Source organism: Syngnathus floridae, chromosome 6 (assembly GCF_059516105.1).
Source record: "Syngnathus floridae isolate MCC-2025c chromosome 6, RoL_Sflo_1.0, whole genome shotgun sequence".
NCBI lineage: Eukaryota > Metazoa > Chordata > Actinopteri > Syngnathiformes > Syngnathidae > Syngnathus > Syngnathus floridae.
The window spans coordinates 8,815,920-8,843,124 of record NC_142418.1 but is presented as its reverse complement, the minus strand read 5'-3'; the positions used below and the strand labels follow the sequence as shown (position 1 = coordinate 8,843,124).

Here is a 27,205-nt window from a genome sequence, read left to right as displayed (position 1 = left end):
ATGTGCTCCCGAAATGTGTTTAGAGGCCGTTCCATTGCAGGGTCAAGCAACATTAATGTATACATACTGCATGTTTAAAAAAAAACAGAGCAAGTGTAAACGAGAGATGCAAGGTGTCGTGACCAATGCGACTCAAACTATCAGCAGCTTTCATAATGAATAGAATTATTTTTTACTGTGTTTTTTTTGTGGACATGCCCCTATCCAGAATTGGTCAGATTAAACACTAGAATGCCAAAAGCATCTTAGGCTATGTTCACATTGCAGGCAAATGAGACCCAAATGGACTTTTTTGGCTCTTATGTGTCTATTTCTTTTTTAAACAATTCAAGCCCCATGGCTGGCGGTATCTTCTAAACCATTAAAGCAGCTGGTCCAGGGGAGCTGGGAGAAAGCCTGAGACAATAAACAGGTGTTCCTATCAATAGTTTGTCACACATGGTGGTTGATTGACCAAATGCTGTGAAAGCAGATGGTGCTTTGCAGGCCTATGAATCTAATGCACGATTACACAAAAAAAAAACCCACACACACAAATATACCTATACACAGCCATACACTTTTGCCCTCCAGCTGGAGAAGAGCTGGGTCCTGGGATTTTTGACGCCTCGGTGGTGTCAAAACACACTGCTTGGGGTCTCTTCTGGAGCTTGACTATGTCTTAATGAGACTTTCTCAGGTCTCAACTCAATTAAAACATCTTTCGCAATTCTTGGTCTGGTTGTTTCCATGTGGTAATGTTGTGTAAGAAGAACACTGGCAGGTGTTGATTGAGATACTTGTCTACTTCAGTAAATATTCACTTCCTATGGGATTTCACATAACAAACCTGCATAAAAGATACATCTAATATCTGAACAAACCAGTATTCATTCAATTACTACTGCATTGCAAGATATGTACGAATCACCAGTTCACCCCCCAAAAAAAGTGTGATACACATTTCTAAGCCTTGCTTTGAGTAAGCAATTGTGTTTGTCAAAGCAGTTGAAAAAAATGAAGTGCTGCACACCACATGATATGGCAAGCCTTGTTTCAGAGACTTCTGATCCAGGAATGACATTTCTGACTATCACACTGCCTTGAAAGGATTTCATCAAAGTCAAGGCTTATCACAGAAAGAAAGCAGTGAGGAGGAGGGGGGTGAGAAGAAGCAAGAGAGGAATAGTCGTGCGGTAAGAAAACAATAAGAAGATAATGAGGGAGCGAACACGTCGACTTGCTGTACAGGTATGATATCATGATCCAATTTCCAGGGAGGGTGGCACTGTGGAGCACTGGTTAGCACATCGCCACACAGTTCAGAGGTGCAGGGTTCGATTCCTGGTCCAGCCTCGCTGTGTGAAGTTTGCATGTTCTCCCCATGCCTGCCTCAATCCGAGTGTGAGTGTGTATGTGTGGCGTAATGTATGTAACTACTGTGGCTCTACAAATATGTATGTTTCATTTGATGCTTCATTTCCAGCTGTGCAAAAGTAACGTAACAGTTCCAAAAAAGACAGCTTGAGAGCAGCCCTGAAAAGCAGACAACCATTTAAACCATAGAAGAGAAACCTCAATCTCCAGCCTCTGCAAGGTGATGCTCAAAGTACCCTCAAGTGGGTTCTTTATTTTCTTCACTTACTGTAACAGCTTCATTCTTTGTTTTAAACATTGTATACTGTAGATTCCCCTTTGGCTTTAAGCCAGCAAGTTTAAAAAAAGTGTGCAATAAAAGCTACATAACCAAAGATCCAATTATTCCATAGTTTTTTTTTTTAATTATGAAAAAAGATAAAAAGCTGGTTCAGATATAGATCTCCATATTATTTTTACTTTTGATCCCAGCGGGTGTCCCAGTTCAGGTACTATACATAATGAATAATTTGTACCCTTCTCATGTGAGTTGTAAATTAAACTAAAGGGAAAAAAGAGAACACACTTTCCTGCATATAGTAAGTCCACTGTCAGCTTTTCCCAGTTTGAATGGGGGCCAAAAAAGGACCATCTGGTTGATAAAAAACAGCTTTGATGAGTTTTACTGTAACAATTATTTTATAGATCCTGAATTTAATTTTATGTTGATGCTACTTAGGTTACTATATTTCTGTTTGAGTCTTGGGAATGACGTCTAATTTCGGTCTTAAAGGGGAAATACTTCAGAAAACGACTAAGTGCCTGATTAGACAAAGTTGGATCATAGTATTGTTAAAAACCAGGTCAATTCTTTACTGTACCTCAAGGGTCACCAACATGGTCCTCACAGGCACCAGGTAGCCCCCGAGAGCCACAGTGGTAGGCCGCGGGCTTGTTCTAAAAGTAGTTTACGTCTGATGGAACATTAGGATTTCCAAGGAATGTTGTAGATGAGATGAGCTGAAAATTTAAACACTCTATCGACACTTTCCTACCATGTTAGAGTGACACAATACAGGTTTTAGTTTTGGTTGAAGAGGCAGTATTTTGTCTGAAGTCGACCACATTTTCCTTGAGTGCCAGCATGCAGTGTCGTGAAATCCTGAGCTCTCTGAGCAGTTGGACTGAATTGCTTTTCTCTTTCCACGAGTGGCTGTGTGCTGGATGAATAGCACTGAGGTGATGAATAAAATTGTGTTCAAACAATGTCGTATAATGACGTTAAAATTAAACATTTATGTATGTTTTTTGGTTCTGTTGTACACGCCATCAAAAATCCAGAGTCACTTTTAAAGCCACCAAACTACACTGTCTAAACACACTATGTTAAACCCCAAATTAAGCAGAGCTGAACTCAGTTTGGGACGTACAGGGTAAGGTTACTGAACAACGATTGCTTCTGATAACAGGCACATACCCGATTACACGGGGAAGTTGTCGAAGCAGTGGGCCTTGAGGCAAATTTGTGTTTGACAATGTGTCCGCTGTGTACGCAAGGAGTGCACACAGTAATTGTCTAAACTCGACGTCTTGGTGCTGCCTCCTTGATAGAAAATAGTATCCATACTGTCCATGCAGGGCCCGGTGTGTGCTTCACATTGTAATTGGACTGTAAACACCAGTGTCCCAATGTAGTGTATGTAGCAGGATTAGGCTAGCTCCCTTGGATAAGACCTGGGAAGTCAAAAAATGATTGCGTAAAGTTTTAAGGTCTCATTTAAAATGAGAATGGACATTCATTCATTCATCTTCCAAACCACTTATCCTCACGAGGGTCCACCCTGAATTGGTCGCCAGCCAATTGCAAGATATATATAGACGACAAAACATCCACACTCACAATCACACCTACACACACTAAAGTCACATTGTATTTCTTTTGGTAGGATGCTCTTACTGTGCGCATCTCAGTCGAATGCAATATGTTTCTGCTGACAGACAGCCGTGTTGCATCCTTTCCTGTGTGAGCGAGTCACACGGGTGACAAAAATCCACTTTTGTACTGTCTTTCATTGAATCCATTCTCGAGGAAAACGATGGCCCTTTGTTGCTTTTACTATCTTCACTCCTTTGAAAGTGAAGCTAAAGTTTGACCAGCTGTCGTACGTCAGTGTCTCAGGCTTTGGGTTGTCTAGATCGCAGCTGAACTATCGCTTGTCGTATGACAGTTGTGAAGAAGCTTTGACGTGTTCGCGGTATTGCTCTTTTTTATTTTTAGGACCAAGTAGCTGGCTTTGTTCGACGCATTGGAATTCAAATGTGTGTAGATGTAGTAGCCCTATAATGTCAAACATTTCTTTATGTTCAAAAAGAGTAGTTAGGTCTATCAAATAGTGCATTCAAACTGCGTAAATTCCAATCAAAACCTTAAAGGTCAGTTGCATGATGACACTAATTTGAATGTTTTTTTTTTTTTTTTAAAACCTCTCTTTAGAGTGAAATATATTATGTACTGTTTTATATCACTGCAATCCATACAACTACAACGCACGTCTCATTTAAAACCTTTTTTCGACCTATGCGGTTTTGCGTCGTAAGATTCGTAACGCGCACGGGAACTAGTGGGTGCGTGCGGCGGAAGAATACACCGTGAGAGAGGCTGTGGACTGAGTAAGATGGCGTTACTGATTCACATGGTATATGCCATTTTGGACTGCTGCGTCGTCTCTCTCTCTCGCGTTATCATTTTTGTGAATGTTTTGCCTTTCATTATGCCTCTATTTTTTTATTACTGTACTCTTTCCTTTAATTACTGTTCCGACTTACACCGAAATTCGGTTTACGTCGTCGCGTAGGAACAGATCAACGTCGTATACTGAAGACCCCCTATACAGTAATGAATATTAATATTGTCATTTAAGATCCTCTGACACACACATACACACACACACACACACGCACACACAAACAGCCACACGCGCACACAAACACATGTATTGATCGGCATCAATCGTCAAATCGATCCAAACTGAGAAGAATCAGAAGTGGACTTCTTGATACGGCAGTCCACATGATTGAACGATAAGCTGAGACGTTATATCGTGAGAGTGTTTTTGGTTGTTAAAGAAACAGCATGAGATATGAAAACTACCAGGGAAGCAATTTTAAAATGAGTACTATGGAGCTGCCATAGAAGACATGTAGTGTGACAGATGGAGGATCAATATAACAAGACTGCAAGATGATAAGAAGGAGTGCTCAAAGAGACATGACTGTGATTTCCTTCAATGATCTTCACTGCAGACTGCAAATCAGCTAAGCAATGATAGGAGAACGACTCCTACACGTTTCTTCAGGGCTCAAATCACAGTCTACTTCTTGGTTGTTTTGGTGCCAGCTTTCCCGAAACTGTCTTTTGCTGTCTTTTGTCTTTTATTTTTGATTTGGGATGCTGAATAGCACATGACAGGAGAAAACCATTAACATTTCAGGATGGACTGCATTAGAAATGCAAATGCAGTTACCTGTCAACCGATGTGCTAAATGAGAATTTGACTCTACCAGAGTAGATGCCGTTACTCTGTGTGGAATTCAAAATAGCTTAAATATATTAACTTGGGCGTATTTACCATATCCATCCCACTCAGTTAGGCCGATTAGTGGCGGGATGATGCTTGAGCATTGGTGTCCCTCAGCTCTTTCTGATGAGTGTGAGGCTGATTGGGGTCAAGGTTGGGTTTAAGGAGTTGGAGCAGGAAGCACAAGCATGGCTAATCTAATCAGGTGCACCATCAGAGCACAGGCTAATCACTTCATTTAGTGGGTAGTTATGTATATTGAGAACTGAAATAGTTTTCCATTACCACATACCTTCGCACTGAATGTGGAACGTGTAGTTGGTGCACGTGTTTGATTGAGTGTGCTCATGTGAGTCACTGAATGTGAGTGTTTCAGCTAAGTGCAATCATCATCCTGCTCCTGCCACCATCAGAACCATTAAAGGACCATCTGGGTAGCGTGCACGCACACGAGCGTGTGCACGTCCTTCACAGAAGAGCCCAGGTGTTGCTGTTAAAGTGTTAATTAGATTAGAGCGCATCAAACAAGGGTGGCCTTCACTTGGGAGTGGAGGTGGCGAAGCTATCCCGATGGACCACTGCTCCCAAATGGTCCTCATCACCGACCAATTAGGATTAATTAATCCGTCACCGGATTGATTTGATTGGTTTCCCTTAACTGCAGTGACCCAATAAGAGGAATATGTAGATTGCAAGAGGGTACACGGACTTGTATGTGTTGACACAAACATTGATAAACTTGTTGATTCCATTTATACACTATTATTCATTTTTTTTAATTGTGTGTCTTACTCTATTCTATTTCATGTTTGAATTTATTTTTTATTTTAGAAAAAATATCTGTAGGTATAAATGTCTTATTTCACTCCAAAACGTAGACTATTTTGTGGATATCCATCAAATAAAAATGAATGAATCAAAGTTTGGAACGTAACAAAATGGACAAAAAGTCAAGGCAGTAGTTTTGAATACTTTTGGCTAGATACCTTTAACCTTCCAAATGTTTGGCACCAATAAAAGAAAGGCATTGTTGGATATTAACAATGTATATTTCTAATAACTAATTCATTAATTGAATCTCCATGGGAAAGAAAACAGTGTTAAAACTAAATATACCCAATAAAAGAATCATCACACAGGAGATGACGATGTCAGAAATGGTTAAGAATTCACATGCAGTATGCACTTTTCAGGAAAAACTGGACATTGTGAGAAATGGACAACCAACACTGTTGGTAGCTGGCATGTTTCATCCAAGAAAAGGCTTTTGGGAGGGGCCTTTTCAGAGCAGTATGAATGAGCACTAAAATTATCTTTCATTGAAGAGGAAGGTTTCAAGTAAGATTAAATTGCTCAATAATTGTGTCATATGAAGCCTCTTAAGAGATGCTAATTGGTAGCACTAAATTGGGCACTTTTCATTTCAAAGAATATGTCATTATCACCCCTCATGCTTTTTACAGCTCTTTTTGCAAACATTGTAGGATTCTCACAACAGAAGAACATTATTATTATTAATATCATTATTATTATTTCAAAGATTATGCCATATTTGACTTAATTTTATTTTGAAAAAAATATCTGTCTGTATTATTATCAATAATAATAATAATAACAAGAAGAAGAAGATTATTACGCCCGATGTCAGCTGGGATAGGTTCGACTATCCGCATGACCCTGAACAGGGTAAGCGTTGCTGAAAATGCATGGATGGATGCTATCATTATTGAGTATAATAGCTACATGTTTTTTATGGGCCAATCCTGAATGCAATGTTGTTGTTTTTTTTAATCAAGTCTCTTACAATACCAAAAATGTTGGTGGCCATTTGCAGATTCTTTACTATGAGTCATTTATCAGCAGTGACTATTTTGTTTGTCTGTTTAAATTAACCTGGCATGGAAATGAATCAAAATGACTTCCAATCTTCTAAAATCTTCCAATTTCTGTCATCAACACACAGTTTGGATGAATTCTCTCCTCAGAGCAGTACAAGACTTTTCTTTGTTCTCTTCACATCTACCAAACTACTGCAGAAATAAAGTAGCTGGAATTATCTTGTGCTTGCATCACAGATGACAGAAGCTGGTGTTGCTTGGTATCAAGGGAGTTTTTTTTTCAGCTGCTAAAATCGTTTGAAACACTCACTGATTACGCAAGAAAGACAGAGTGTCACAATCATACAAAAATCTGGCTTTAGAAGCGTGGTATTTTCTTTTTCTAAAAATGAAGAATACCAAGAAATATAAGAACAGATGCAATCATCTACAATAAGTAAATGATAAATTAGTGCGTTTACAAAAAATACAAAAATGGCAAAAAATACTCAAAGTTCAGTTCACGTTTGTCCAAAATGGGAACTCGTACAGGTCACTAGTATGTGCCAACATGCAGACAACACAAATCTTAACATTCATTAACTCGTTTTTCAGTAACCACCCATTATGTTCTGTGACTCAATCTTTTTCAGAAGAGTTCTTGCTCGCTGGGTGTAAACCTCTTCGACTGTACGATACTGATATATTTTCATTCTTTCAGGATTTAAGATCAGGGTTATCATGGTAATGCAAAGATGTAGGCCTATGTGTTATTACTTCTAAATATGTTTTAATTTGTAGTGAAAGTTGCCATTTTTACTGTGATGCACGGTAAAGTGCACAAAAGCAAGTGGCTTGTGATAATACTAGAAAAGGGCACTCGAGTAGAAACGCAACCTAGAATTTGTAGCAAAAGGTTAATCATATGTTATTACGTTGGCTTTCTTTAGCTTTTTGTGTTGTGAATTATACATATACTGTACCTTTATATTTTAGAGCCGCGTAAACACAAACCTCAGTTAATGGAAATTCACCAATGAGGACATAATAACAGTAGTAGTTGTAAGATTTCTTAAAATATATTATCAAACTGTATGTTTTTGCAATTGATTACTGTAAGACGATGGAAAGTGGGTAAACTGCTCATTGCTGCTCAAATGGGAACGTCTTTGCCTATTACGCGACTGCGAAAAAATGTCAGCACAGTTCATTACCAGTGATTTGTACCACTGTAAAGGGAATCCAAATAAAATGTAGAGTTGATGAGTGAATATTTAATGGGGCTCATGCATACTAATGAGGGTTTCTCATTCCACTCTATTTGCACACATAAACACATGGAAATTAATGGTAAGAGTCTGGAAAACCACGTGGTGTCACTCAACTAAATGATATACAGGTGTAATACCTGTTATTATCTTTGCTAAGCGCTTAGCTCCAGCTGACCAAATGGTTGCTGATGCACAGCACACTTTAATATGGAATGGGGTAAGAACTCAAATTTGGGTCAAATTTATTGATGTGTTCCATGACGAAATGGAAGTAACATGGCACCTATTTAGCATAGCTACACTGAGAAGCAATCACGATTTGATTTCACACACATAAATACGCGCATGCACGCGCGCGCCCGCATACACGCACCCGCGCACCACACACACGTCATGGTGACGCTACGTCCCTGTGTGTTGGCATTGATTCAGCAGTCCGTTATGAGGTCATAGTAAAGTTGCCCTCTAAACTTTATGACATATAAAACATCAATTTCTCATTTTATTTCATTAGAAATTTGAATGAGGCTTTTGTTCTAATCAGAGTTCCAATATGGGTTATGGTCAAAATCATGTTTTGTAAGGTCACAGTGATGTTGACCGCCAATCACTTCATCCTTGGATCTAGGAGAATGTCCGTGCTTGATATAATGAAATTCCCCTCGGGCTTGTCAGGTTAATGAGGAGGGGACATACGAGAGGTCATTGGAGTCTTGAACCAGCATTTAATCAGTTCATCATTTAGTACGAGTGGACGTTGGCGACAGTATTAAAGAAATACCTTCAAGCCATTGCATTTGAGAATGGCGACGATGGAAGCATAGCTTTCAACATCAAATGAATTTCAGTCTTTTGATCTCGGCAAGCGTTTGCTGGTTTGCTCTGATTTTCTGGAAGTGCAGAAAGTCATTTTTAGGTTTTACATATTCAGGATTTTTGAGGCAAATCGCTGAGCACAGATCAGAGAATTAAAAAAAATACAATAACCGAGCACCAATATAATGGCAATATGGAGCAATATTTCCATTAGAATAATGGTTTTTATTTATTTATTTATTTTTATTTTGGTTCGAAACCGCATTTAAGGGAGGCGCCTATATATATATATATATATATATATATATATATATATATATATATGTGTGTGTGTGTGTGTGTGTGTGTGTGTGTGTGTGTGTGTGTGTGTATGCTTGTGTGACTGACTTTACTTCTTCCCTGTCAGATTGGTCTTATCTTTGCAGCCCAGCGGCCACAGGAATTATCAAGCACGCATTGATCCGTGCAGGTCAGAGAGAGAACTAGGTGCTGCTTCCTGACAGCTGGCCTATGGTGTTCAGACACAGCCACCCGATTCTCAGATTTCCACTAAAAAATAATAATAAAAAAAAAAAAAGAATAAAGTCAAATATTGACTTATTTCCCCTGGCCATATTTCAGTGGAGGCTTCTGGGGACTACATCACACTGAGCCAGCAAAGTACTTCCACAAGCTTGCTGGGCTAAGTAAACAGCATCTTTTACATTCCCCCACATAGAAAGCTCCCTTGGTCTGTCCTCACTTACCCTCTGAACACGTGCAATTACACTCACTGTGTCCAGAATGCCCATGTGGACTCATTACAAATACACACTACTATAAAATTCCCTGACTGTTGTACCGAAAACATTTTTTTAGGTTGTCATCATCATAGAGGAAAGTCATACAAGCTCAGGTATTTTATCCACCGTTTGGAGACTGCAACAATGTATTCATTTTTCCTCAATATTCATCTAATGAGCAATTTTCAAAGGCTCTTGGAAGACGTTGGCTTTTTATGTGCTTTCTCTTGGGGGCTACCATTCTTCCAATAGATAATAAGTAGAAATGTGGATTAAAGATGTATATTACTCCACTGGACTGGATTTAAATCACATGGGCTCTATTTTTGTGCCCAGTGAAAGCCCAACACAAGGCGCCGTCATGGTGTTTTCGCAGATGCACGCAGCTTGGCGCCGTTAAAAATAAGTGCCTTGTGCCGTTGAGAGCCATTCAGTCCTTGACATGTAAAAACTGTGGGGGGTTGTCACACACTGACACGTGTTCGGGGGTGTAAGGCGGTCTCCAACTGCCCACTTTCATAGTGGCAAACTTTACGTCATCAACAAGTGGAGATCTTTGTGCAGTTCCGCATAAACGTACTTTGCGGGTGTCGATCTCCTAAATGGAATCCAGTGGGTCTGTAATGCTTCCGCCATGTCGAAATATGGCCCAAAGTGCGTTTATAAGGAAATGCAGGTCAGGTAGACCAGGGAGAGCACAAATCTTTGAACTGGCCAATTGGCCTTCCACCCCAACACACGCAAATCTCCCCCAAACCAAAGCTGTGCTGCAACAAGAAGGGTTATTGTAAAAATACAATAAAGATGTTAATATGTATTAATGATGCATTCAATGGTTTGACTTGTACAATGATGATGAAGGAAGCAAATTTGTCTGCCTGTGACCTGCTCAACTTCACCAAAATTATCTTCGACCATATGCAGCAATAGTTAAACTTGGTTCCAACAGGTGTAAAGCTTAAGCCACTTTTAGCCACCAAACTGTCAGGTCATGTCAAAGCAAACTCCCTCTCTACGCTAGAATTCCCAGCATGCTGCAGAGCAGTCAGTCAAATTGTTACTGTGAATTGACAGTCTCCAGAAATTTAGCATAAGCTTGTGCATTTATCTAGAGAGAAAACAGTACCACTGAAAGGAAGCCACTAACAAATAATTCTAGTTTGTTTGCTTGCTACAAATAGATTGAACTCGATGAAACGGAGTGACAGCGGAGAACGTTAACTTCCAATTTGACCGTCAGTCTGCAATGGTATTAACAGGATTTATAGGAAGCCAATGATGGGCTTCACAAGGAGAATTAATGCATGACCTCTGCACATATGCTGCAATTTGTGTCAATGTCAACTTCTTGTCTGCCTTGTCGTCCTCTCTTTTACAAGAGAATGAATGTATCACCATACCGCTATGCTGCACAGGCCTGATTTATGTCTTCAGTGAAGGAGGAGGGCAGATGGAGGGGGTGGAGATCTCTATACAAGGGCCGATAAAGATAGTCACCTAAAGAGAGATGGGTCCCGATAGCATTGTGTCTGCTTTGGCAGAGGCAATGAACCGGGCTCGGTTTCATCAGCAAAGAGAGAGTGGCATGGGGAAGAGAACAATAAAAAGTAGTCAGAACACAGCCAAACTTTTCCAATCAATGCACTCTCTCATGGAGACTGGGTGAAATTAATTCTTGCCTGAAGGGTGGATGGGTGGGGGTAGGCTGTTCTGGAGACTAAGAGCTGTTGACAAATACTCTTTATCCTCAGGTCAACGAGGATGGGGAAAATTGAAGGATGAGCGCGGAATAGGTGGGAGGCAGCAGAAGAAACAGTTGTGAAGAATGAAACAGCAGGCTGAATCACAAGGGGGAAGGATAGAGTGGAGGGAAAGTTCAAGAGGGAAATAAATGTACTGACGCTCTTTTTAGTTTTAATGACAGTGTGGCGTCACTGAAATATCTCAGGCAGGACTGAGGCCCTCACTGCAGCGACACACGCATATTATCCTCCGAGCAGAAAGAGGTTGTGCAACCCTAATTACGTTGCCCTCCACCTGAATGCTTCCACCTTTTTTAACTCTCCTTCATTCTCAGGTTCTCCACCCCTGAAACCCATTTTGCTCTACGCTGACCTTTCAATACCACCTTAGAACACAAACATAGCAGCCACTCGCAACTCCACTAGATTACGCTGGAATTTTAAAAAGGTCTCGCTTTTTTTTTTTTTTTATTGCGGCATAGCAATTTGAATGAACAAATATTTGAGCTTGCTGAGTATCGACATTTTGCCACGAGCTGTGAGCATTAGGGATGGAGCCACTGTGGTGACTAGTTAAGAGAAAGTAACAGGATGACACTAGAATTAAATTATTTTATTACAGATAGGAAATGCTAGTTTACTAGTTATGCATTTCTACACAGTGCAATATTTCATTTTCATTTTGAATAAAAGGTAAATTCTGTTGAGGAGGAATAGGCAACTACTTTTTTCCACTCAAAATATCTTTCAGGAATAATATCAAGGATGAGATCAAGCACAAAACAGAAGGCATGTAGTAATTATAGAATGACATTTCCAGAAACATCCACTCAAATTGCTCTCATTAGTCCTACACTCAAATATTGTTGGTAATATTGTTAACGGTTGTTCGTCTGTATGTGCCTCGAAATTGACTGACAACGAATACAAACTCTACTACGCCTCACACACAAAATCAGATGGGATAGACTCCATCTCATCCACAACCCCAATCCGGATAAGCGTGATAGGAAATGGAAGCCTGGACATCTTCGGTTGATTGCTTTCTTTGGCATTTTGACTGGGCAACTGCACTTGTCAGCGTTTGTGTGCAAATTGAAAAGAGAATGTCAGTTTGTGACTCTCAAGTGGTTTTATTAATGAAGGGAAATATTTTAACCTTACTAGGGGACTTATTATCTCCTCATTATATGGTTTTTACTTCATTTGCAACATTGAAATCAAATATTACATAGATGTATACTTACAGTTTACGTGAATACACGATTTATTTCATGTATCTAGAATAGCATTCCAGGTACCATGTTGCATTACAACCCAGTGTTTGACTAAATTACCAATAAACTGGACTGCACTATTAATTAATATCATTTTGTCTTTTAATTGATCCCCTTTGGGCGACATGTCCACCTCACAGTGTGGTGGTTTTGGCTTCAACTCTTGCTCTGCATGTTGCCTGTGTGGGTTTTTGCCAGCTACCCCGGTTTCTTCCCACACTCATGGTAGGCCGATTGACCGCTTCAAATTGTTCGTAGGCGTGTGAATGTTTTTTTGTCTCGGTGGCAACCAGTTCACAGTGTCCCACACGTACTGCCCTACGTCAGCTGGGATAAGCTCTTGCATGCCCACAACTCTCGTGAGGAAAAAGCAGTTCAGAAAATGAATGCATGGATCCTCCCATTTCTTTCCCAGCAGTATGCTTTCTTGTTTTCCCTCTCATTTGAAAACAATCACATGTTGCACATTGTTCTTTTGTCACTTCTAGCTGTGTATCTTTTGTCTTGTCTTCCAGTGAATCTAATTGTCCTCAGTGATGTCAGTCTTATATTTGCATTGACTACTCGGTGAGACTCAATTAAAGCAAGGGTATGCGTAGGGAGCGATTAAGAACATACACACTGAGACTCACAATGCCCATGGGGCCCAATTGATCTTAAAGAACCCTTAGTCTATCCGACAAAAAGCTATGATTGACACATCTAACCTTCATTCCAATGTAATCTTCATCTTTAGCACTCAGAGATCTAATTAATTAGTGGTATCTCATTTCCTCACTAACACAAGTGGGCAGCAGCATGATGGAATTGGTAGAGGGGGTATGCTGAGGAGGGGTCCCATATTTCATCAGTGCCTGTCCACCTTGTTCATTTGGGAGAAAGAACAAAAGAGCGTAAGGTGGTTGAGTTCACAGTCATGTTGTATTGATTTGATTTGACAAAGATCTGGCAAGTTGCCATCACACAAGGATAATACTGCATAGTGGAATCTTTGCATATAAGGACAAGTATTTAAGTTTCCTTTCATCGCATATGCATTGAAGACATAATTTGGTGTATAATTGTTACTAATGTGACGATTTGCCACCGAAACCATTTAGAGGACACTGCTCATGTACAGTGTAAATCCTTAGTTTAAATATTTAATTTATATTTTTATTTATATAATTGAATATTTGATTAAGCATAATAAATAACAAGTGAATGAAGTTAATTATTACTCAAAATTAAACTGAGTGAAACGCTAAACGGTCTTTGACTTGTAGAACACTTTCTTGTACTCTAAGTATGTACTCTTTGAGAGAAAAACATAATTTGCACAACTCATCATCCCTCCTCATCCACGCACACTGCCACCCATAACAGGATGTTACTCCACCGGCTATGCCGTTTCAATATCTCAATCATAATAGGTGAATGAGAGTTTATAAACTGAAGTACACATACATTTGCCATAATGAAATCTTATCAATGTGTTCTGTGGCATAATATTTGCATATAGATGATATGATATAATAAGTCTGTCCACTTCGTAGAAGGAGTAAATATTTCTCCGTCTGCTTTGTTCCGCTGTTGTGACACGCCGAAACAAGATTCTAATTGAAGACAGTCGAGCGTCCTTATGTGACGAGTGACATTCAATTATATGTGGGAGGATGAGATTAGCAGGTGGCCGTGGAAATGCTCGAAAACAACATTTTGCAAAGCGGTTACTCTGAAGCCAGGTGCCGATGTAATTTGAATGGCTATTTGAGCCCTGCCTTGAAAGGCGCCACAGCTCTATATGGAATCACACTGCTTTGACCTGCAGATTAATTGGATGCCCAGAATGAAGTGTTGGAAGGGAGATTTCAGAATGATACGCATAAAAAGATAGGATAGGATAGGATAGGATCTAAAACGGAAAAGACAGCAACTTGGGCCTAAGCAGATGAGCAATGGGAACCATTGACCAACACATTTTCCTGACATACTGTTAAAAAATAATCTAGCAGTCATTATCAATACGGAGAACATTTTTAAGTACGAATAGTCTCGTATACTATTTACTTGAAACTAATATTTCAATCTTTTAATTATCATTTTAATTTGTTAATTAACCTTTTAATTACCAAATGTAGTCATTTTCATCATTTAAGTTACTTAAGTTACCTTAATGACAAAATGTGACTTGGATGTAATCCTGTGGTTTTGGAACAAAAACACAGATTTTAATCATAGAGTTTCAAGGTATTTTTTTTGTGGAAAATTGGACGACCAGACAGACCAACTAGGTTCAGCATGTAGAGTAAATAAAAATGCACAGTGAAAATATTCACAATCTATCGCACAGTAAAAAATGTGCACATATCAAATTTGTATTCTGTGCCACTTCAGTAATAAAAAAAATGTCACTGGAAACTGCCAGAACAGTTCATCACTGCCCAGTCATGAAGCAACAGTGCCCACTGAGCCAAATAAGCTATTAGAGAGGATAAGCTCTCCTATCAGCCTGCCAGAAAGCACACAGCCAAGGTCGCACCAAACCAACACCAGGCCACTCTTCATATGGCCAATATCACACACAATACAGCTGATCAGGAGACAATTATTCACCCATCTACTGTACCTGACATCCATAGTATTTAGCAAACAACTTAGAGTAAAATCAAAAACAAAAACAAAGCACAGAGAGTAAATCGAAGGCGGCACAGTGTGGAGTTTGCCTGCATCGGTTTTCTCTGGGAAACTCTCGGTTTCCTTCCGCATCCCAAAAACATGCATGGTAGGCCGACTGAGCATTACAAATTGCCTGGAGGGTGAGTGCGAGTGCAGAATGTTTTTCGTCTCTGTGTGCCCTGCGATTGGCTGGCAACCAGTTCAGGGTGTCCCCTGGCTGCTGCTCGATGACTACTGGGATATGCGCCAGCACACCCACGACCCCCCTGGGGACAAGCGGTATAGAAAATGAATGGATGGAAACTAAATCCTTTACGTATAAAACATCCATGTTAAGACTTTTTTGGGGAGAGTGGCAAACAGCATAAGGAAACAAACAAAAATATGACATCTCCTGTCAATGGGCATTATCATTTACATGTGAAGATGTTTTTCTAATGACAAACAAAGCAAAAGCGTTGATTTCTGAAAGTCATATTCATGTAAATGACACAGTGGAACCTCTAGAGTCAAATGCCAATCTGAAATTTAGTGATTACAACTTCCACACACACACATTGCTGACAGCAACACAATGAAAAGAAAAAAAAATGAAAGAACACCTAAACAATTAGTAGATGCAATTATGAAAAGTGATGACATCTTTTATGTTGCAATCAGTTGTCAATGTTTTTTTTTACACTTTTACTGATGTGTTTGATTGCGTGAAAAACAAAGGAGTGAGAAATTAGAATTAAATTGCAACTTGGATATTTGTTTAATGTGGATTCTCAAATAACTTGAATATTTTGTCAGGATAATGTGTTAATTTGTTAGTCTTGGTTTTGAAAAGTAATGGAAAACTAAAGACCGTTACCTTTCAACTGCACCTTATGGGAACATGATGTGTCCTACTTCTCAGCTGTTGGCAGTGCAACAAAAGTCTGACCTCCCTTGCAAGAAGGTTCCTCACTACAACCCAAATGGAATAGTAGCTTAATTTTGCAATTGCAAAAGGCAGCCTCTTTCCTGCTGTTTTACTGTGTCACAGTGACTATGGTGGAAAAAGCTCATTAAAACAACAAAACATTTGGTGAACCATCTATATCTATACTATATCTGCTTACAGCAAACTAAAAAGTAACAAAACATCTATCTATCTATCTATCTATCTATCTATCTATCTATCTATCTATCTATCTATCTATCTATCTATCTATCTATCTATCTATCTATCTATCTATCTATCTATCTATCTATCTATCTATCTATCTATCTATCCATCTATCCATCTATCCATCCATCCATCCATCCATCCATCCATCCATCCATCCATCCATCCATCCATACACTTACTGCATCTATAAATATGAATATATGTTCAGAATGTTTCAATGAGGAAACGGGTCATGATCACTCTGAGATGAAGGTGCTCTTTGCTCTCACACACTTGCCATTCACTTCTCCAGGTAGAAGGCAGTTGAGGCCGGCGTGACAGAACACGATTACCAATGCCGGCTACATACGGGAGCATCAGCTGATATAAGACACATCACAGCGCTCTGCTGACAACTTCCAAGAAGGCAGGTGTGAATTAGTAAAAAATATAAAATGCAAACCTTTTTGTCTTTAAAAAGACACGTCACAGCACTCAGCTGACAACTTCTAAAAAAGGCAGCAGTGAATTTGTAAAAAAAAAAAACACACCTTTTTAAACCTTTTTGTCTTAAAAAAACATTGATTATTTGACAGCTGTTCACTTTACAAAACACAAAGTGTCTATAGCTGAACCGCTTGCCTTTCAAATCCTGCTGAATCAGAATACACACAAAAAAAACAAGCGCGTGCACCTAGCGTGAAAAGATTTATCCATCTATTTTAGTGTACGAATGCATTTCGATAAAAGTGGACATCACGCTTCAAGTAAAAACTCCTCTGTCATTGTAGAATAACCCAAAGTAGTTTATTAAACACGTTAGCATTTGATTTTAAATAAAGTTCAGAATTTAGTCTCCAAAGTAAGTTCTAGCAAATAATACTCAAATGAATACTAAAACTGAAATGGTTATAATGAATTTTTTCCTGATGATATTTTTTCACCTTGGCCCTACAGAGAAGGTAAGAGCCAGCAAATGAAAGGGGTGTAATTAATAAATCTGGGTACATTGAAAAAACTGCTTTTGAAGGGCAATTTTTGGGGAGCGTAATATACATGGGTGCCTATCCTCAAGAAATGACAAAACACCAAAAGACTCTCTCTTGCTCACTGCGTCAGACATTTTATCTCAATTTAATTCACCTCTGTAGAACATGGAGGCAGATGGAGGGTCTGGCCCGACTTCATCGATTGGCTTTCCTTAGCAGTGACAGCCCCCAGATGGGCCGCAGAGCATTAGAGTCACAAAGTCACGCTGCCATTACCAGTCTGTTCTCTCTGGTTACAGCCCAACGCACATTCCACGGACTAAAATCGATTACAGTGATAGATATGTGTGTGTGCGCGCGTGTGTATGTGTGTGCGTCTGCGTGAATGTGATCACTCTATCGCTATAACTTATCTCAAGTATAAAGTATGAACATCACAATGATAAAATCAGGCTTCTACTTTCATTTGCCTATTTTGTTAGTAATATATAATCTCCAAATGATGGAAAATACTTGGTCTGTATGAAAGTTAAGATCACACTGTGGCTCCATGCTTTTTCCAATTTACTGTGTAAAGCTTTTGGCTAATGAACCACATTAGCATATTAATGAGACCAAGAAAATCAAAAGGAAGCTTATTATTTTGTAGACTAAAGAGAAAATTATAGTGGCCATCGCAGGCCATCTTTCATCCCTGTGTTCTCTCTCGTCTCTCTTTTTAATGATGTACATCTCTGCTACACTAGTCATTGCATGATGAAAATATGGACGCATAAAAGCACGTATAAGATTCCGATTTTTGACATGTTCTTTCACAACAGGTAATGTCCAAATTCAAGGTTACAATTTACTTCAGAACTACACTTGTGTAGACGAGCATTATCGTAGTTGGTAAGTGAAGTAGTATCGACTTTCTGACACCCTTTGATTGAGAGGTTTTCATGGTGATGGAAAAAAATGTATCCATCTTTTCGCTCGAAATTGCTTCATCTGATCATCATATAGCAGTCACAGATTACAGGCTCCAATCGATCGAACAAGAGTCCGGATAATGTGAAATTAAGTGTGAGAGGGGGCTGGCACACAAATGTAACAGACCTGTGGAATAAATATTCATATTATGTTGGGATTTTACGCTACAAGAGAGAGAAAGCCACAATAATTTCAATGTGACAAACTTGATTCGGCAATTTCCTCTGGATTACTCTCCACCACCCAGCATTACAATGCCTCTGCTTCTCACCATCCACATGAGAGACACACGTGGCTGCAACAGATTCACGTGCAGTAATTCACAGACCCGAGAAGCGATGGTTCACTCTTTCTATGTAGCTGCATGAATGTCTTTTTTTCTAACACATATATTGCACACATATGCCCTTCCTTCTGCCCACTCAGGCTTATACAGGCAAATGCACGGAAGAGGATTAGTTTGCATCTCTCCAAACTTGGAGGAGCAACAAACTGAGCTTCGGCTTTCTGCAGCTCCATCTTTCTCTGCTGCGTAACTGAACTACTGAATATAGAGTGTGGATTGATTAATTTTGGGGGATAGAAATGCGTTTCTTTCCGTTTTATAGCGTTAATAATATACAAGAGAAGTAGGACTGCTATCATCAGAAGGAATGCTTTCATCCTAAAGCTCTCAGACTCTAAATAAATTCAGTGCAAACTAATGACATGTTGGGTGTGATGTATTATAAAAGTAAGGAAATTAATCAGTATTTTATTGTTTTGGCTATAAAGCAGTACTCGGAAACAACATATAGTTATAAAACATACTGCTTTTTTGCTTTTTTTAACTAAATTCTGGTGAGAAAATACTACAGGAAAAGAAAGGTATTACAAATGGTGTCCCGGAATTCTTTCAGTAACTTCATAAAAAGCACATTGACCATATGCTTTTTCTGTCCTTGGAATCAATTGCACTTTGATTAAAAAGCATCCTGTGGCTGGACCGAAACAGCTTATTGGTGCAGTGAGCATGGCTGAAACAGTTCCGGATGGAAGGTTTTCAAGCAGGCTTGTTGGACACCACCAGAGCAGGAAAGTGAATGTGTATCACTTCAATTAAACAGAGCGCAAAGTGTCTGACAACAGCTAATATTCCTCCTCCACTAGCGGACCCAATCGATGTTCTGGCATTCGTCACTGTGCTAAAAAAGCAATCATCGCACTGTCGCACTCTGGTTAGTGGAGGAAATGGTATGAAACTCATCTTGTATTCACACATGCTTTTTGGAGTATGTATATATATATCCTACACCCAAAATAACTTCATGCAAACTAACTTCATGCATACTGAGCTTAATACTATACTAAAGTACATGCTTGCTGAACAAACCCACCTCTCTGTCGAGAAGAGTCGGGGAGATGACAGTGACAATATCGCCTCTCTCTGCGTCAATATAGAACATGTTGGGAGATGGTTTGTCTGGTGACTGCCGGATGATGTTGTAGCGTAAAGCGGCATTATCTGTGGCGGGGTCGTCTGCATCAAACGCCGTCATTGTCATCACTGTGGTTCCTGGAGAAGACAGTGACAAGGATATAAAGTGTAAGTGTGAAAGTGTAACAAGAGGAATTGTTAATGAGAAGCATATTTTCCGGACTATAAATTGCAGTCTTTTTTATCCCCCATAGTTACTTATTCTCTGGAGCAACTTATTAACACATTATTATATAATTTCACAAGTTATTTTCACACTAAACTGCAAGAGGGCACTCTAGGCTTGTGTTGACAATTGTGTTGGTGAGTCTGACTTAAACAACGTAGAAGATGAAGCGTTTCATCTTCTACCTCCATTGTTAGTGGAATTGTTTAAAAGTGACACAGAGGATGAAGATTTAATGACTTGGAGTGATGCGGATGGTTTGGTAAACTTGTTAGCATGTTATTTATGCTATAGTTATCTGAATCACTCTTAATATGTTATATTAACATACCAGGCACGTTCTCAGTTCGATGTTTATGTGTCTTGTAAAGTTACCACACCATACAAGTCAGCCTTTTGTTGCCTCTATTCTATTTTTATTTTAAATTGTCTTTTAAGATGACATGTTTGTTCTTCGTGTTGGATTCTATCAAATAAATTTCCCCCCAAAATGCGACTTATACTCCAGTGCGACCTATATGTCTTTTCCTTCTTTATTATGCATCTTATGGCTCGTGCAACTTGTACTGCGGAGCAACTTATAGTCCGAAAAATACGGTATTTAACAGATCAAATCAGAATCTAAATGATCTTGGCGATACAAAAACATGCATTTGAGAAGAATGAGCTAGAAATGAAGAACAGCATAATAAAAGGTAAACACATATTTCTGATGCTATTCTGATGCTAACAAATGTTTCAGAAGTACATCATTAAAATGCATCAAAAACAATACAAACTGAGAATTATCATCTTTGTCCTAGGTTTTAAGCAGTTAGATTTTGCAGGTGTACCTAATGATGTGGCCACAAGTCTGTACCTAAGTACAAAATAAACTTTTGGTCTGGTATTGACATCCAAAAATAAATGTCTTAACAATTGATGACATTGAGTTCATTTTTGACATAGTACAACCCACAATCTGTTGCTTGACTGCGATGATAACAATTGTAAGACATATGCACATTCATACGTGCACATAGCGATAGACTGTGGCTGGACCTGTCCCTTTTGCACAGTGTTTTCATTTCCCAAGTACTGCAAAAGGTTCTAAATTGCATCTCGCTCCAGTGCTTCATGTTCTGGCTGTCATAAGCTCAGAGTCAGACAAACATTTGCTCAGTGCTGTCTGTTGCTTCTTGGAGGAGAATGTGACAGCAGCAACGTGATAGAGACCTATATGGTTAGGACACAGATGGATAAGTACAGAGAGCCAAGTGGGTATCTGTCACTGTACAATGTGGGGCAGTTGATTTTGGATGTGGCTAAAACTATCATAAATTGGTTTCATGAAAAATGTATGCAATGTAAAATGTATGTATAATATATTTTAGCCTCTATATTGACTGCAAGTAGCGGTAAATGTGGATTTGTTGACAAGCTGGCAAGACCGTTGTGGCCCCTATTATTGTGGCCAGAGCAAATCTAGCGCAAAGTGTAATCTAACTGTTCAAAGAAGATTTCTTCATTTTAGAATTTTCTTCGATAGACACAGACCTCTTGGTGTGCTCCAAAACAGACTCAGTCAATTGCTGTGGAACGTGACTGTTTCACTTCTCAATGCTCCTTCTGGAACGAATTGGCGTCGAGTTCCAGGTTATGTCGTATTGCATCTCAATACCTGTATTGAATGAGCTATTCTTGACACTCTTTCTTTTCAGCTTAGATAACACGATGCAAAACAATTTCCAGATATGTGCTCTGTGTACCGTCCTTGTCATTTCATTTATGCAACAATAAAGCACCAACATTTCTCGTGTTATTCTATTTCTCAGCCTTGAAGGAACATTCACATGGCAACAACCCTGCCAAAAGACTTTAGAAAACAACAACACTGTAATTTGCAAGTAGTGCGTCTTTCTTCCCCACAGAACAGGCAACAACTACCAATTGCACTGCAGAGAAGAAACACTTCTTGCATTGAATATGTGTAAGAATATATGGAAATCAACATTTTCAAATTTTCAGATTTTTAATTTGCAATCCATCCCTGGTTTCATGTTGAAAATTGCAGTTTTTCACTTGTGCCAGACCAAAATAATACAAGTCTTGCTCTGACATGTCCTGTTTCGCTCGTGGCTCTTGAATACAGCTTGTGCAAGTCAGAAGTGAAACTAAAAGTACGATTATGCTTCTCCAGTGATGCAGCGAATACAGATGTATGGAATATACCGTCCCGTAATAAGTTGCCTTTACTTCCTGTGTGTGAATTTAAAATGTTCGTTCAATGACATTATTATTTGTGTGAAGTGATTTTTGCATTTGTTTGCCGATGTGCGACGTCACATCAATTTATGCAAATGTTTTACTTCGCCTAGTATGCTAGCTAATACAATTGATGAGCTGTTTGTGAAAGTGGTTTGTTTGTGTTGAATAATTTAGCTTCTAAATGCAGCTGTTTATGTATCATGGCTTGATGATTGTGAACACGTTAGCCGCATTGTGTTGGTGCTTTATGATCCTATTTGTTTTATGTGCTCTGCTCCCATCGTGTGGCAAACATACACTCTTACAAACCCCTATTGAAGTGCGCCAATTGTTTGCGGAATTTGGCTAACTGGCCAATATTCATGGGGCATGTCTATACCTAATTAAAAATGTGATTCTATTCGATACATTAACACTGTTGTGGTGAACCATTGTATTTGAATATTGTAAGTGCTCAGGTCCTCCATGAATGTTTATTGTTCTGATGCTAATAATGGATGCACTCAATTTTGCCAGTGAGCCGCTCAGACAGAACATGTCATAAATAATGCTATTGTTTTCAAGAATTTTGACATACAGACCCATTTTCAAATGTTTACATTTTTAGACTGCAAACATTGTCAAATTAACAATCAGCAGCAATGTTCACTTACAAATGTATATTTTACTTTCAATGTACTTCAAATGAGGCTTAAGTTCTGATATGAGAAATATTGAAAAATATGCCAAGTGTGGATAAGAGCAAAGTGTCTTAGACCACTTGAAGGTAAAGGCGGGCTGGCCAGGAAAGGGTTTTATCTTCTTTCCGTTTGCACTTCAAGGTGAACCATTTAAGTAAACCAATAATCCTTCCTCTGCGGACTAATTAAACAGTGCCATCTCTGTCATTACCTTAACTCTGTTCCACTTCATAGCCGGAAAGTCACACTGTTAGATAAAAAAGTGATCATGTGTGCATGTGTGCACCATGAGCACGCACGGGTGCTTAAGAGCACCTATATATCCCCCCCCACCCCAAGAGCACCGATACCCCCCCCGCCCCCCCCCACACACACACCCACCAGTTAACACACAAACATGCTAACTGGTGGCAAATTACAGAATTAAAATGACAGATAAATTGGTTGTTTCAAGAAACAATACCCACCACATTAACTTTCACTCTGCTGCAGAGAAAGGACTTTTGCTGGATGTTATGATATGCTGTTATGTCAATGGTACCATATCGTATAAAAACAAATTTGGGTCTGGACCTGAGTCCGCCTATTAAGAAACACTATTTCATATAGGATATATTATGATTTAATACCAATGATTATTTGGTAAATAATTCTCTAAATTATAATATAATATTCTTTGCAAACTGTTATTCAAATAATGGCACTGCCAAAAAATCCATAAGGAGGCTTTATGATATACAGCAGTAGGTATGAGTAATGATAGTCACATACTGTATGTTTAACAAACAATTCTATGACAAGGCCTAAGGTAGGTCCCAATGAGCCACCTAATTGGATAGATTTATTGCGGAATAACTTGGAGTATCAGCTGGAAAAAGGAGGACTGTGGACATAAGAAACGTATCATTGGCCAGATAAGAGGACAACAGACAAAACAAACTTCACACATGCTTTGGTGTGATGGCACTGCACAGTTGTGTAGCCTCCAGCTAACTCTTGATTCTTTCAAATGCTAAGGGAACTCACCAGAGGCTGGCAGAGGTGTGGGTGCCACCAGCAGGGTTGATGCCAGCAAAAAGCCGAGATGTAGCAACAGATGTGAACAAAATACATTCCAGCTAAATGTGATGTAAGAATGTGTTTGAATTGGATGTCTTTTGTGTGAATGCACATTAGCTTCAGGGTGGAGTATTGCAAAAAAAATGATTTCTGCTTGGTGTACAATGTCTATTGTGAGAGCAAAAACGAAATTTGATATTAATCACACTCAAGTGGCAGAAAAGGAGTAAACAGTTGTCCTTGGGCGGGACTTCAAAAGGAGCACAAAACAATTCAGTTTTTGATTTCCCTTCAGTTTTGCTTTTAGCAGATGAAATGCATGCACAATCAGATTCAGGTAAGGCAATTGACTAGATCTTTGGTTGCTTTCGCAGTATGCTTCGGTTCATTATGTCCAATGAGTTCTGAAGCATTTGGCTGACAATGACATGATCACACTACCCAGAATACTTCAGAAATAATAATTTGTACAACTCCTTTTGATTGTGTATGTGTGGAAGGGGTGTAGTCATAGGATTGTGATAATAATGTATTTTAGGACTTTATTAGATTGAATGTTGGGTGAATGTGTGAATAAAAAAGAATAATTTAATTCCTTTATAGCTGTTTGGAAATGGATTCCAAAAACCTATACAATATCTCTTCTTAATAAATGAAAAGTAAGGAAAGAAAAGTCAATTTAGAATATGTCTTTCTGGTGAAATTGCACATTACTTTTCCATATTGATTTTTATTCAATCAAATGAAGGCGGCATGTATAGTGTCGGCAAACTGCAAAGGAAATAAAAAGATAATCTCTGTGTGTAAAAATATCAATGTCCTATTTTTCCAACCTGTTTCAAATTATCCAGTCATTCTGTCTCCGACTGAGTTTCAAATGACAAGTACTGAAATCTACCGAGAAGAGAGATGACAACTCGGATAATGCCACTGGTTTAATGGTGAGCTTTTTTCTAGAAGCAAGGAACTCACAAAACTAGACTGAATGCTGTATTTTACACAACGTCTCTATACTGTTTGCTTGTCTATTGTTACCCATTTGTGCTCTGTGCTTATGTGTTCATTTTTGTCTCAGCCTGTTATGAGAGTTTCATTTAAAAAACATGATTCCAGATATCTTAGTATATTCGTGGGAACTTACATTGTATCTTTAACTTAAAATGTCGATGCTGCAGTTAAATTTAGGTTTCATCAATTTCGCGTGAGTGTCTTTTTCTGCATATCGACTCTAGATTTTTGTGATCTATTTGTGCTTACTGCTACACTGCAATACTTTTAAGTACCTGTCAAACCGTGATTTTTTTTTTTTATATCTAAATTACCATTGCACATTACATGTTACACAGTGCAAAATGTCTCCCGGGAGCTTTTTGTTTTAATACCCAGAACACTATCCGCTGAAGATGCTGCGTCACTGCTCTACTTGGTCCCAATGCAAGTGGACAGAAACAGCAAATATCCATGACTGTAATCCTTAATATGTAATTTTTCTATATAATTCTGCAAAACAACTCACTGACAAACAGTATTGTCATATCTTAGCTTGGTAATTGAAAAAAAATAGTAAAGTCAGCTCCGGTAATCATGAGAATGCTTATTATTGTTATTATTATTATTGTTAGAAGGAGAGTAGTAGTAGCAGCTGTAATAGTTGTATTCGTGTATGTACGGGAATGTCAAATAAAGCTTGTTGAGGTTATGCATTTATCTTTACAAAATCATGCAATAATGTTCACAATCGTTTCAGCATAACTATATTTGCTTTCACTTGCTAATTTGAATCGATTCATTTTCATCAAAAGCAATGTTTTAAGATCGGATTTACTGTTAACTCTGCAAGGCATTTCAACAGTGATTAATAAACTCTATAACAATGAGGGGTGTATTGATTGAGGGACGTCAACAGCCACAGAGCGCATCTCCATCATCATTAACTAAAATCTAATTACCTGGTGGCTGTGACACCTCTAGACACACTCAGACGTGTCTTGATTTTAAGGTTCTGACAAATCCTTTAATATAATTTCCCCCCAAATTATTGAGGCAGATCAATCCAAGCAGGAAGTGTTGGTGAGTGCTAAATTAGACAGCGAGCTACGTCTGATTGTACCCAGCATGGATCTACTGCCAAATTAGCCATGGAGAAAAGCTCTAAAGATCAATTCAAGGTCCGCAAGAAGTAACGGTAAACAGTGCCATGTTTGTACTGCAGCAGGAGGGATAAGGTAGCAATAATATGCTCATAAGATCACGAGGCTGCAGTTTACCTTCACCCGTTTGGAGCCTTAATACACCTCTTTGATTTGTCTTCTTACCCATAAGGCAAATTTCCTTTTGTCTTGGCAACACTTTGCGTGAATCCCACTTGCCAGCCAAATGTTACCTGAGAGAAGCTTGATCTCCCTGCAATATAGGATGAGCGAGACAGATAATGGATGGAAGCCAATGGGTTTGGTGCATGACTCTGCATTGTCTCTTCACTTGAGAGTTCTTAGTTGGCTCAGCATCAGCCCAAAGACAAATAACATTTAAGTTAGTTTAATTTGTGACTATAATTGTTTGGTGGGGATGATCGCTCTCTGATGCTTTAATCTTAAATGAACAATGGGTATCCTAATGAGCAAGCTTCCCTCGTGTCTATGCAGTTGAGGCATGCTTTGTTAGTGATACACTATGATGAATGGATGCTGATATTGAAAACACAAATGAAAGTCAGAGCAGAGTCTTAGAAGGAGGATCCTCTCAAAGCTTCTCGTTTTTTCCCGTATGTGTTGTGTATGTTGGAGTGTTCCTTCCACATTACTCTGGCAATTCTAGTTTGCAATTGCTAAAAGAGGCTTCCACTGAGTAGCGCTAATTTTACACTAGCTTTCTGCCCCTGAAACTGTGTGGGGCCATTAGTGCTGGTGTTAATCAATTAGACATTGTCTATCAATGAGGCTCATCTGCATAGAGGTGGGTAATTTCTCTGCAAGTTACCTCATTTAAATACCACCGGCGCACCTAGACGCATTCTGCCTGACGTTTTAGTTTGTGACGCATTTCACCATCAGCACATCCTTTTCGAATCAGATGCTGTTTGTGAATACATTTATTTATGTGTTTTTTTTTTTTTAGATTAAACTGACTTGGCAGACAAATTGCCAAATGAATTGTGAAAATAAAATCTCAATCGGCAGAGCAATATGTCAGTGCGTGAGTGTG

The 27,205-nt window shown here is 38.9% G+C and overlaps 1 protein-coding gene across 4 annotated transcripts in view; it reads right to left on the bottom strand.

The window, feature by feature from the left end:
* cdh13 (cadherin 13, H-cadherin (heart)) overlaps positions 1 to 27,205 on the bottom strand; it is a 169,387-nt gene that overhangs the window by 47,543 nt on the left and 94,639 nt on the right. For all 4 annotated transcript variants that reach the window (XM_088379246.1, XM_088379250.1, XM_088379249.1 and 1 more), the window contains exon 7: positions 19,749 to 19,927. In XM_088379246.1, the coding sequence (XP_088235372.1) occupies positions 19,749 to 19,927 (179 nt within the window). The remainder of the gene's footprint in view (positions 1 to 19,748; positions 19,928 to 27,205) is intronic.